At 44.3% G+C, this 12,604-nt stretch overlaps 1 protein-coding gene across 2 annotated transcripts; it reads left to right on the top strand.

Moving 5' to 3' along the window:
- The first annotated feature begins 442 nt into the window (after positions 1-442).
- On the top strand, positions 443-5,684 carry LOC123063043 (serine/threonine-protein kinase PAK 3). Of its 2 annotated transcripts, XM_044486758.1 has the most exons (13): positions 443-931; positions 1,234-1,669; positions 1,777-2,389; positions 2,863-2,903; positions 3,002-3,070; positions 3,429-3,529; positions 3,648-3,726; positions 4,194-4,292; positions 4,353-4,421; positions 4,522-4,571; positions 4,659-4,740; positions 5,123-5,217; positions 5,299-5,684. In XM_044486758.1, the coding sequence occupies exons 1-13, from the start codon at positions 663-665 to the stop codon at positions 5,435-5,437; spliced, it is 2,142 nt and encodes a 713-aa protein (XP_044342693.1). In that variant the 5' UTR covers positions 443-662; the 3' UTR covers positions 5,438-5,684. The 2 variants fall into 2 exon arrangements, 1 of the variants encoding a protein (XP_044342693.1); XR_006430027.1 differs by lacking the exon at positions 5,299-5,684 and having other exon boundaries at positions 4,360-4,421; positions 5,123-5,213.
- The last annotated feature ends 6,920 nt before the right edge of the window (positions 5,685-12,604 follow it).

The raw sequence follows: 12,604 nt of genomic DNA on the forward strand, positions 1-12,604 counted from the left end.
TTGTGCGTTCGTATGCTTTATATGTATCGGTTATGGTTTTATTTATAAAACGGGACGGAAGCCTTTTTCACTATCCCAACCCATAAGATCAAATCTCGGATTTGACGTTTTGTTGTCTCGGTGATGCGGATCATTGTTTCAACGAAAGACGATATTTTCGTGATAGCCAGATGCATGCGGTCACTTCATTTTAATCTTCAAGCTTCGCAACTTTGACCCGGTCTTTCATACGTTGTATTTGTGGTGGTGTGAGTGTACGCGTGCATCGTAATCAGTGTTTTAAAAAGTTTTAAAAAGAGATGGCTGGCAACAGGAATGAGTTGTGGCACCGGCCGGAAGCTAGCTGATTTGAAGGAGGCGTGGAGAGAGGAGGACAAAGCGCGCGAAAGCATGGCCGCGAATGGGAGGAAAACTTGGAACAGAAGAGGAGAAGAGTTTCAGTTTGGGCTTCCCAAGACGAAGAGGAGGCAGCCAGGCGGAACAGTGAGGAGTACAGCAGAGCTGCACCTCACCCATCTCGCCCACTGATTATGTCAGGCATGAGCAAAGCCGTTTGTCTGGCTGGATCTTTCCTTCCGGTCGACTTTTTAATCGCGACATCTCCAGTGAAAAGGCCGGGCCATTGCCATCCTATCCAACTGTGGCATTGATCGTCTCCAGCGATGGAAGTGGATGAGCTGCTCAAGAAGATACGGCTGCTGGAGGAGGGTCAGGCCGAGCTCAAGCGGGAGATAGGCAAGCTCATGCTGGACCGCCGCGACGCGCAGTCCGTGGCCGTGGGGAGAGCTTTCCGCGCGCTGCCGCCGCAGCCCTTGTCGTCGCGGCAGGTCGTCGCCCACGGCAGGTTCTCCGACAGTCACTGCCACTGGATACTGCAGTCGCTGGGGCTGGCCGTGCACATCATTGCCCCCGACGGGAAGCTCCTGTACTGGTGAGATCCCTTGCTTATATTGGCTCTGTCGTGTATGCTCATTGTTCACCAGGTGCTTGACGAAATGCTGCAACAGTGCTATTCTTATATTTTTGTTCTATTTATTCGGCGCCATGTTATGCATAGATTGAAGTTCAGATGTGGAGCTTTTTTTAATTAAAATACGTAGCATATTTTGATGCATGTAATGAGTATATATCCAATTGTTTATGCAATAGGCATTCCTACTCGCAATTGTCTCTGGTCGATTCTATGTATAATGCATGGTTTACCAAATTCTTCCTTTTTGTTCTGTAATCTAGGAACCGGTATGCTGAGCATATGTATGGCTATTCTGCATCAGAAGCAGTTGGTCGGAATGCCGTTGAATTAATTGTTCATCCTAGTGACTTTGATGCAGCAAACAACCTCATCCAGACTATATTTACAGGCAAGTGTTGGAGAGGGAAGTTTCCTGTTAAGAAAAAGTCAGGAGAGAGGTTTTTTATGTTTATCCATAACACTCCTTTATACGATGACGATGGTAGCTTGGTGGGCCTCATTGGTCTGTCGCATGATATACGGACATTAGAGGACATATTTAGTCCCTCAGGCTCTGCGGAATCCTATCCAATTCCGAGTACAGCAAAGCCCAAGTTTCATGCTAACAGCCGGCCTAAAAGTGGTTCGCTGAACATAGGTTGTCTTCATTCCCAGCAACCTCTTCAATCTGCTACTACCTCCAAGATAGTAACTTTGGTAAGTTCTATTGCTGTTCAATTTCAAATGGAACTTACTCTTTCTGGTACTTATTCTTCATTTATTTCTTAGTGTATTCTTTTCTTGATATTGGAATAACAACACAGGTTACCAGTGTTACAAGTAGAGTTCGTTCTCGGATATGGACAGGCCAGAATAGCGATAAACAGTATGGTAGTGGATCGTGCCAGGTTGAGCTGGCATCAAGTGAAGAAAACACCCCAAGTGGGGATGTAGTGCATCGTGCCTTTGTGGCCAAAGAGAAATCCACTGGCAAGTTGTGCAAAACAAGTAGTGATGATTCAGGAGAGGGAAAAGTAGGATTTCACAAGATCTTTAATTCAAAGGCTGAGGCATTATTGGCCAAGAAGGGCATATCATGGCCTTGGAAACGACATGAAGTTGATGGGGATTCTGGAAAGAATAACATGAACTCAACACAGTTGCATGATAAGCAAGAGAATGAAGAGAGTCATCAGAGAGTTACAGTTCTAGAGCCTATCATAATTCCAGACTGCCAAAACAGCGAATACACTTGGGCCAGCAAATATGAGGTCTCAGGTTCCTGGTGGGATTTCAACAAGAACAGCGTGAGTAGCATTAGCAGCACTACGGCGACTACTAACAGCAGCGATATTCAGATAGTAGATTATGAAGCAGACTGCTTAGATTATGAGATTCTCTGGGAAGACCTTGTAATTGGAGAACAAGTTGGTCAAGGTAGTTACTTAATTTTCCCTTTGCAATTACTTAATCTGTAGGCACTCAGATCTCTTGCTAACATGTTTTCAAACAATTCAGTATTAGGCATGTACTTGAGTTGTTCGTTGTTTGTTAGTAATTCCTCGCTCTTCATGCTTCTTAATAAAAGCTTGTGTATTCTCCTCTTATCGTTGGCATAATCCAGATCAATTATTCTTCTTCTAATCCTCAATAATCATAATAGGTCAGTTAATTTCATGATTTTAAGTACTACTGGTGGCATGAATGTCTATTCCGAGATTCTAAGTTGCAAGTTATATGCTTCTACAACAGTGATGGCATTTTTGTTCGTATGGTTATGTATGTACTTTTTACTCCTGAAAGTCCATGTAGATAATAACACATAATTAGCAATGATATCTCTATTCTTCGACTATTGTATGCAATCTGGTATTGTCCTTTTTCCGTAATTTGATGTTCGATGCATACAGGTTGTTGCGGAACAGTGTATCATGCTCTGTGGCATGGCTCGGTAAGTTGGTATATCATTTCTGTTGCATGATTATGAATGGAGTTTTACATCTTAACCATAATCTTTCAGTAAATCAGTATCTATCCATGTTCCTGTAGGACGTGGCAGCTAAAGTATTCTCCAAGCAGGAATATTCAGAAGAAATGATAAATACCTTCAGACAAGAGGTGAACATCTATATCTACATACAATTGCTCTAGAATTTGGGTATAGTGGCAATGAAACTACATGATATCTACTGTATTATTGATACAGACACTCCACTACAGAAACCAAGTGCAAGATTTTGATTTGACTCCAACACTCTGTGATGTTCAAAGAACCTACAGTTAGTACCATTTTTGCTATCCTATGTTAATATAACCATGTGGATAAATATGAAGAAAAGATATGGTGTTGAAAAATCTTCACTTTTGTTGATTTTTTTGTTGGTCAATTAGCACTACATTGACAGCTTTTTAAATCATGTGATCCCTTTTCCATATTTTTCGGCCATGACTATATTTGTATCCTTCAAATGTGTAGGTCTCATTGATGAAGAAACTGCGACATCCCAATATCATACTTTTCATGGGTGCAGTTCTGTCGCAGCAACGACTTTGTATTGTTACTGAATTTCTCCCACGGTATTCTGTATATCTTCCTACATGTGTTTCTTCTAGATACTAGTAAGAATTTAGAATCTCACAAGAGATCATTTTGTTTTATTTGTTCTGTATAACACTTTTGAGTCTTGTAATGCAGGGGGAGTTTGTTTCGGTTGCTCCGAACTAACATTGGCAAGCTGGATCCAAGACGAAGAGTTAACATGGCCATAGACATTGTGAGTGCATTTTCCTTTAGCAGCAGGTTAAGGAATCAGACATGGAACTTTTTGAGAAATGAACATGTTGTAGCAGAACTGGATGAACATTCTTCACTTGAAGATCTCAAGAGATATTTTGAATAGATACAGTATTATTTTTGCAATTGCCTAAAAGCGAAATTGAACTGCATGTAAGCTAAGCCATATTTGTAGCTTCAGCGTATAGAAGAATGATCCAGAAAATAGATGATATCATGTACCTTCCATCTAACATGGTGTCTTGTGCATATATTATATCACACATTATGTTACTACATCATAACTGAAGATTATATCAGCCAAATTCAATCATGATTCATGTGATTATGATGTGCAATATTGTTACCTTAACCCTTTTAACTCGTCGAGATAGAAGTTAATATTTTCTTTGTCGAGTACACATTTTTCCATGTGGATTCTTAGAAGAAGAATTAATATTGTTGCAGGCAAGGGGCATGAACTATCTTCACAATTCCATCCCCACTGTTGTGCACCGTGATTTGAAATCGCCAAACCTTCTGGTCGATAAGAATTGGAATGTAAAGGTAAGTGTGAAACTTTGTTATCCATACTTTATGTTGTCTCATCTCACTTGGTTCTATCAGGTTGCAGACTTTGGCCTTTCACGTCTGAAACTCGAAACATTTCTGACAACAAAAACTGGAAAGGGGACAGTAAGTATAAGCGAACTTAACTTTTGACATGGATTCTTCAGACTGACAAAATTGTCATAAACTTTAACCTAGTACCTGATAACTTGGTTTCGACATCCAGCCACAGTGGATGGCTCCAGAGATGCTACGGAGTGAACCTTCAAATGAAAAGTAAGCCCAGCGTTGGAAATTCTTGAACAACCGATGTTTTTGTTACCTACGGATTATTAACAGTTTCTTCCTTTTTATTAAGTATAGGTCTGATGTATTCAGTTATGGAGTGGTCCTGTGGGAGCTTGTTACTCAGAGGATTCCCTGGGATACTCACAATACAATGCAGGTACATTTTTGCTATGCATATTGGTTAGCTGTTAATCTGATTTATTTTATCAACATTTGGTGGCAAGTTGGCAGCCAAATTCCGCAACGTAATCTACTTGGATACAGCCAGTTGTAGTAACAAACTTTAATGTTTCTTTGCTTCATAGTTCATCCATTCTCCCTTCAGTGTGGCGCGTGATAGATATGGAGATGATTTTTCTGTTGATCCTTTTTTGTGGCGTCTTAGAGCCAAAAAGAATTCTTGAAAATTGCTAGCTTACTTGTGAATGGTGAATCGTTTCCAAGAAGCGAAATCACACTGTTGCAGTTTAAGAAAACTCAGTTTCTTTTTAGCTTTTCTTTAACGTAACAACACAAGCTTTGTGGCCCCTATGTTGCAGGTCATCGGAGCCGTAGGCTTTATGGATTACAGACTGGAAATTCCAAGGGATGTGGATCCTCAGTGGGCATCGATGATCCAGAGTTGCTGGGACAGGTACATAATACCATTCTGCACACTAGTACTAAGCAAACCTATTCCCGATCGCATGAAATGAATATCCATTTTTGTAAGCAGTGACCCACAACTCCGCCCTTCGTTCCAAGAACTCCTTGAGAGGCTCCGGGAGCTGCAAAAGCAGTACAACGTTCAGGCGCAGACCGAGTGGAAAGAGGCTGGGAAAGTTGCTGGAAATATGAGCGTGAAACAAAGCTAGCTTGGTGTTTTAATAGTGATCGATTATGCCTGCAGCCCTGGGCTAATTTATCCGAGGCGAGCTCAGAAAGGTTCGAGGATGTGTTCCATGTTGTTTCCAAGAGGGACTGCCAGAGAGGTTGGTGCATAGCTTCTCAAATTGCAACCTTGAAAGGAGGCTAGAGGACGCTGGCGACATGGCATAGACTTCCCGTAGTTTCAGAACAGATATGATTGGTCCAACTGCTCAATCATTAATTCATTATACACGTGGAATGTGTTTTAGCATTTTATTGATGCATGGTTTAAATTTCAGAAGATGGTATAGCTTGCATTGATTAGTCACTATACTAGTAGTCATTGTTTTGGCAAAAGAAACATGGCAAGCAAAAATATCATATTGTGTGGCGACAGGTGATTTGCCCCTAAGGAGGGGGGGGGGGTGTCATTTTTTAAGCCTAGGTGTATGGTTCATTAATACGAAGGTAACAAACTGTTGCCTGATGGAGAAATGGGTGTGCAAATTACTCCAGAGGCAAGGGCTTTGATTCAAATTTCCGATGGGAGACGGGAGGTAGCTCCTAATTCCTGCAGATCCCAGCTTGCCAAGGCCGCCGGGAAAGTCAGGAAAGTGCAACATTTGCTTCTTCTAGGAACACGATTTGAGGTTCACAATGGATACATGACGACCTTTTGGTATGATGTGTGGGCTCTTTGCCATTGTGGATTTTTTGTTTTCGCGAATACGCAAAGTTTGCGTATCATTTCATTGATAGAAGAAGTTAAGAGTGAGTACCGGGGGTACGACGCATGGCACAAACGCAGGAGGCGTTAACATGGTGACCAGAGTAGAGGGACATGGGATGCTCAGCCCAAAGAGGAAAAAACACGGCTAAACTCGCCACCGTGGGACGCAGCCCAAACCAAACCAACAAGACGACCGACATCTTCGAATCTACCGCCGAGGACACCGCGAGCAAAACAAGATGGCGCCTTCACGAAGGAGAACGAGGCCGGGGCGCTGTCACCGTCCGATCCGCAAAACCGGACCTAGGGTTTCCCTGATGCTCGAAGAGGGGCACAAATAGCAGCCATGGCAGAGCCAACAAGAAGGGGACCGTACCCGTGGGTGTCGCCGCTGGCAGCGTCAAAAGGTCGAATAAGGATTTCACCCTGGCCAAGTTTGAACAATCCCAAGCTGTCGGAGCAAGTCGAAGAAGAGGAAGTCAAGTCGGAGGCCGGACTGCCATCGCAGGAAGGGGAGCAACACCAGCCGTCGCATCAGGTGCTGCCGGAAGAAAGAGCTACAGAGCAGGCGGAGGGGCGGACGGAGCAAAAAGGTGAGCGTGTTAGGTAGCCGAGGATGCAGGGGGGGTCCGACGATGGCCGAAGACCCGGACGAGACAGGATCTGGAAAAGGAGCGCAGATCCGAGCCGCCAGGACCGGAGGCGCAGGGACACCCGACGAGCCGAGGAGCCGGGAGGGGACGCAGCTCGAGGAACACGCCGGAGTCTTAGCCGCACCGGGGGGTGTTCATTTTTTAAGCCTAGGTGTATGGGTCATTAATACGAAGGTGACAAACTGTTGCCTCATGGAGAAATGGGCGTGCAAATTACTCCAGAGCCAAGGGCTTTGATTCAAATTTGCGATGGGAGGTAGCTCCTAATTCCTGCAGATCCCAGTTTGCCAAGGCCGTCGGGAAAGTCAGGAAAGTGCAACATTTGCTACTTTTAGGAACGCGATTTGAGGTTCACAATGGATACATGACGACCTTTTGGTATGATGTGTGGGCTCTTTGCCATTGTGATTTTTTTTTGTTTTCGCAAATATGCAAAGCTTGCGTATCATTCCATTGATAGAAGAAGTTAAGAGTGAGTACGGGGGGAGGGGGGGGGGGTGACGCATGACACAAACGCAGGAGACGTTAACATGGTGACCGAAGCAGAGGGACATGGGATGCTCAGCCCAAAGAGGAAAAAATGCGGCTAAACTCGCCACCGTGGGACGCAGCCCAAACCAAACCAACAAGATGGCCGACATCTTCGAATCTACCGCCGAGGTCACCGCGAGCAAAACAAGATGGCGCCTTCACGAAGGAGAACGACGTCGGGGCGCTTTCACCGTTCGATCCGCAAAACCGGACCTAGGGTTTCCCCTGATGCTCGAAGAGGGGCACAGATAGCAACCATGGCGGCGCCACCAAGAAGGGGACGACACCTGTGGGTGTAGCCCCTGGCGGCGTCAAAAGGTCAAGCAAGGATTTCACCCTGCCCAAGTCTGAACAATCCCAAGCTGTCGGAGCAAATCGAAGAAGAGGAAGTCGAGTCGGAGGTTGGGCTGCCATCGTAGGAAGGGGAGCAACGCCAGCCGTCGCATCAGGCGCTGCCGGAAGAAAGAGCTACGGAGCAGGCAGAGGGGCGGTGGAGCAAAGAGGTGAGTGGGGTAGGCAGTCGAGGATGCAAGGGAGTGCGACAGTGGCCGAAGACCCAAACGAGCCAGGATCTGGAAAAGGAGCGTAGATCCGGGCCGCCAGGACCGGAGGCGCAGGGACACCCGGCTAGCCGAGGAGCCGGAAGGGGATGCAGCTTGAGGAACACGCCGGAGACTTAGCCGCACCAAGGTGGATGCCAGCCAACCAAGGACGCTTGCAGGGGTGATTGCGGAGCTGCAGAGATGCCGACAAGCCGGAGGAGCTGGAAGAATATGCAGCTCGAACGCAGGGAGCTCCGGATCTGGAGCTGCTCTAGACAGCCATGGACACCGGAGGAAAGCCCAGGTTCATGGTTTCTGGGGCCGAAGCCGCACCTGCAAGGTTGGGGGCGAAGGGGGATGCTGGCATGCCACACACCGAGGACCACCGAGATGAACCACTAGCACCGGGCAGGAGGGGGGCGTTGGGGCAGAGGGGGCGCCACCTGAAGGAAATATGCCCTAGAGGCAATAATAAAGTTGTTATCTATATTTCCTTATATCATGATAAATGTTTATTATTCATGCTAGAACACATAGACAAACAGAGTGTCCCTAGTATGCCTCTACTAGACTAGCTCGTTGATCAAAGATGATTAAGTTTCGTAGCCATAGACATGTGTTGTCATTTGATGAACGGGATCACATCATTAGAGAATGATGTGATGGACAAGACCCATCTGTTAGCTTAGCACTATGATCGTTTAGTTTATTGCTATTGCTTTCTTCATGACTTATACATGTTCCTATGGCTATGAGATTATGTAACTCCCGAATACCGGAGGAACACTTAGTGTGCTATCAAACGTCACAACGTAACTGGGTGATTATAAAGATGCTCTACAGGTGTCTCCGATGGTGTTTGTTGAGTTGGCATAGATCGAGATTAAGATTTGTCACTCCGATTGTCGGAGAGATATCTCTGGGCCCTCTCGGTAATGCACATCACTATAAGCCTTGCAAGCAATGTGACTAATGAGTTAGTTACGGGATGATACATTACGGAATAAGTAAAGAGACTTGCCGGTAACGAGATTGAACTAGGGGTGATACCGACGATCGAATGTCGGGCAAGTAACATATCGATGACAAAGGGAACAATGTATGTTGTTATGCAGTTCGACCGATAAAGATCTTCGTAGAATATGTAGGAGCCAATATGAGCATCCAGGTTCCGCTATTGGTTATTGACCGGAGATATGTCTCGGTCATGTCTACATAGTTATTGAACCTGTAGGGTCCGCACGCTTAACATTCGATGACGATTTGTATTATGAGTTATGTGTTTTGATGTACCGAAGGTTGTTCGGAGTCTCGGATGTGATCACAAACATGAAGAGGAGTCTCGAAACGCGGTTACACATGGAAGTTGCTAGACATGGAACCCGTACAATCTCTCTGAACCTAGGTGGTGGTTGTTGGTGTCCTGGACTAGAGGGTACTCATCATGTTGTCTCTCAGCCAGGAGGGTCGGGCTGAGGACCCTCGTGGCGGTTCATGGTTGGGCCTCTTCGGGTAGCCCATGACATATAAAAGGAAGATTCCACAAGACGATGACTCTTATAAATCCTAGGCCTTCGGTATATTATATAAACCAGGGCTAGGCTAGTTGATAGAACATATTCTAGACATCCGAGAGAGAGATTTATTCACACATATGATCTCAAGGTAGATCAACCTGTACTATGTACCTCATCCATAATTAATACAACAAAGCAGGACGTAGGGTGTTACCTCTTTGAGAGGGTCTGAACCTGGGTAAATATTGTGTCTCTTCCTCATACTATTACCATCGTGCCAAGATCACTACCTCGAGACCCCTACCCGAGATTTGTCGGATGTAGCTCCGTCAGTGGTCCCCGCCAAAATCTTCACTCCGGTGACTAATCATACCAATCCACCCAGATAATTCATTCTAAGTTGGTATTAAGTCATCATAAGTAAACTACAAAACTTCTTGTTTGATGTGATCCTGGCATGTATATATAATCATAGCATGGCTAAGCAATGTAACTACAATCGTCGGCGACAAGGACATGGTTGAGACATATGGCTATCCTACTAGGTTCTGTAACATAGCATATTAACAACATAGTCCTATACTCACACCTTAATCATGGCATACTACATCATAACAAAATAAGGGTGACATGATTAAATATTCCACTTGCCTTGGCAGTTAGTGTTGATGTTACACTCCTTACAACTACAAATGTTACACTCCTCACAATATATACATTAAAAGAGCATGCTATAAATAACAACATAAACACAAAATAATCATGCAAAAAGGCATACTTTGCATGACAACAAAACCAAATAAGAATAATCATAATAGTTAAGGTTCAATGCATGATTCAATAAGCAAAAAATAATAATTCCATTTGGATGTATTGTTTGGGAGATAAAGTGGCGGAGTCAGGATTCGAGTATAGGGGGGGGCCGAGTACGTATATTGATCGAATCTTGTTGATAATTACTAGTTGCTTCTACTAAAATTGTTGAACGTTGGGGGGGGGGGGGGGGGGGGGGGCAGGCCCCTGCTCGTCCCCCCTGGCTCCGCCCCTGGGGAGATATGCTTGAATAAGTTTTATGTCCCAATTTCAGTGGATTCAAATTTAACAGACCAAAATTGATCCCAAAATGGGTACAATTGAATTAGCTTGGCATAAGAACCCGTATGGAAAAAGATATGTGCCAATTGTACTTAGGGTGTGACATCCCAAAATTTCCCAATTTTGGACTGTGAGTTATTAAATTAGAGTTAACTATTATTTTTTGCATTTTGCATGTGGTTGCTTGTTCATACCTAGCTTTGACTAGGAATTGATTGATTTGGTTGTATTGTGGCTCAAAATATTGTTTAATTATTTTATTACCCTAAAATTATTTTAGGGACTACTCATAAAGCCAAATCTGAGCTACAAAATATGTGTGACATTCTTTAAATGATTTGGCTTGGAAAAGTATTTCCCTAAAACGCAAACATCATTTGAAACTCTAAATTAAATTTGGGGAATTAATTGAACCCTAAATCATTTTAGGGAATAAATAGAATATGCCAAAATTAGGATGGAAATATTGCTATTTTATATTTCGGTTGGAATACAATTTTCTTAAGCCCTGAATATTAAATGGACATATGTGGATTTCCCCAAAAGATTTACCCAAAAAGGCTTCCGCCCCACTTTATTTATAAAGCAATGATCACCAACAGCCTGATACAAACACATGCCACCACAACACACACACCCAAGGTAGGATACACAGGAGCTGAGTGCAGCAACATCACCCCTATCTACAAAGAGATGAAGCCGCATACGACGATCCATAGACTTCAAGGCGACGCCCTTCAGAAAGGATACGACACCGGAGCGCCGTCACCGCTCGAGCCGAGGATCAAAGTTTTCCCTGGAGCAGCACGGAATCAAATTTAAATTCAAAATGGAAAATCAAAAGAAAGGAAAAAACAAAAGAAAACATAAAACCTATTCTAGCCCTATCCTACAGCCCAACCCAACTAGCCCTAGCCTAACTAATGCTAACGAGCACGCAACGCAACCCAACCCAGTAGCTCACCTAACTAACCGAAGCGGTACACCACATTATAATGGTAACCGTCAGATTACTTACAAAACTTGCAATTGTTTGTGACGGATCCTCGTGACAAAAAAATTCACCTAAGATCATTTTCTATGACGGAAACCGTCACTAGCTGATTTCCTCCCAGGGTGCCCCCTCAGCAACTTTAATGACGTTCCGGCCAGATTTTAGATGACACTTTTGGCCTTCACTAGAAAAATGCATTTTCTAGGATGGTTTTTAGTGTCATGGAAAATATTCAGCGAGTAAGATAAAGGATAAAAAAAGAAATGGTGTGGTGGGGTTTAAAACGTGATTTCCGAATTTTCTAGCATGGCAGAGTTTTGAACATATTAGAGTCAAATTTGTAGTGGTTATGTGTTGAGGTGCTCATATCGTGATCCATTGATTCTTTTTCGTACGTGCTTGTCATCGAGAAAGCCGTGTCGGATCGTCACACTACGCTCGGCGGTGAGGTCAGTCTCCGTCTTTCATCTCCGAACCGGGTGGCCTCAAGTAGAGCAGAAAGTTGTCCCGAACTCGTTAAACCGGGGGCTCTGAGCTGGCGCTATGTGCTTACCCGTTGGCGAGTTCACCGTCCATCCACCAGTCATCGCCAACCCCGCCGTCATCGTCTTCAGTCATCTTGTTCAAATTAAGGTCCGGCCATGTGCTCTGATGCCTGAGCTCGGCGACGAGTTCGGCCTAGCATGGATCCAAGACAAAGACGGGTAGGGCAGTAACTGGACCTTTCCCCTACTCGTTCCCCAAACTCAGACTCCGAGCAGGGCGGAAAGTCGTCCGGAAACTTCTAGGACTTGTCCTTTTTGTTGCGGAACCACATCCATGGGACGAGTTAACAGTTCACATGATGTCTGTGATGCGATTATCTCAATAAATCACGGATATCCATTTCTGAGCCCCGGCTTATCTGCACCTGGTGAACAGTAAATTCAAAAAAATCCGGATTCTTTTTTTTTTGCATGGAAGATGCTTTGGTGCATGAGGTCCGCTTTAAATTACAGCTCATTTGAACATCTGAGTAGCTCTTATAAAAAAACAAATTTAAACAGTAAACTTTTTCACAGACTCTAAATTTATCTTTTTTGCTGAGAGCTATTCAGATGTCCAAGTGAG

Source organism: Triticum aestivum, chromosome 3A (genome assembly GCF_018294505.1).
Source record: "Triticum aestivum cultivar Chinese Spring chromosome 3A, IWGSC CS RefSeq v2.1, whole genome shotgun sequence".
NCBI classification, from domain to species: Eukaryota; Viridiplantae; Streptophyta; class Magnoliopsida; order Poales; family Poaceae; genus Triticum; species Triticum aestivum.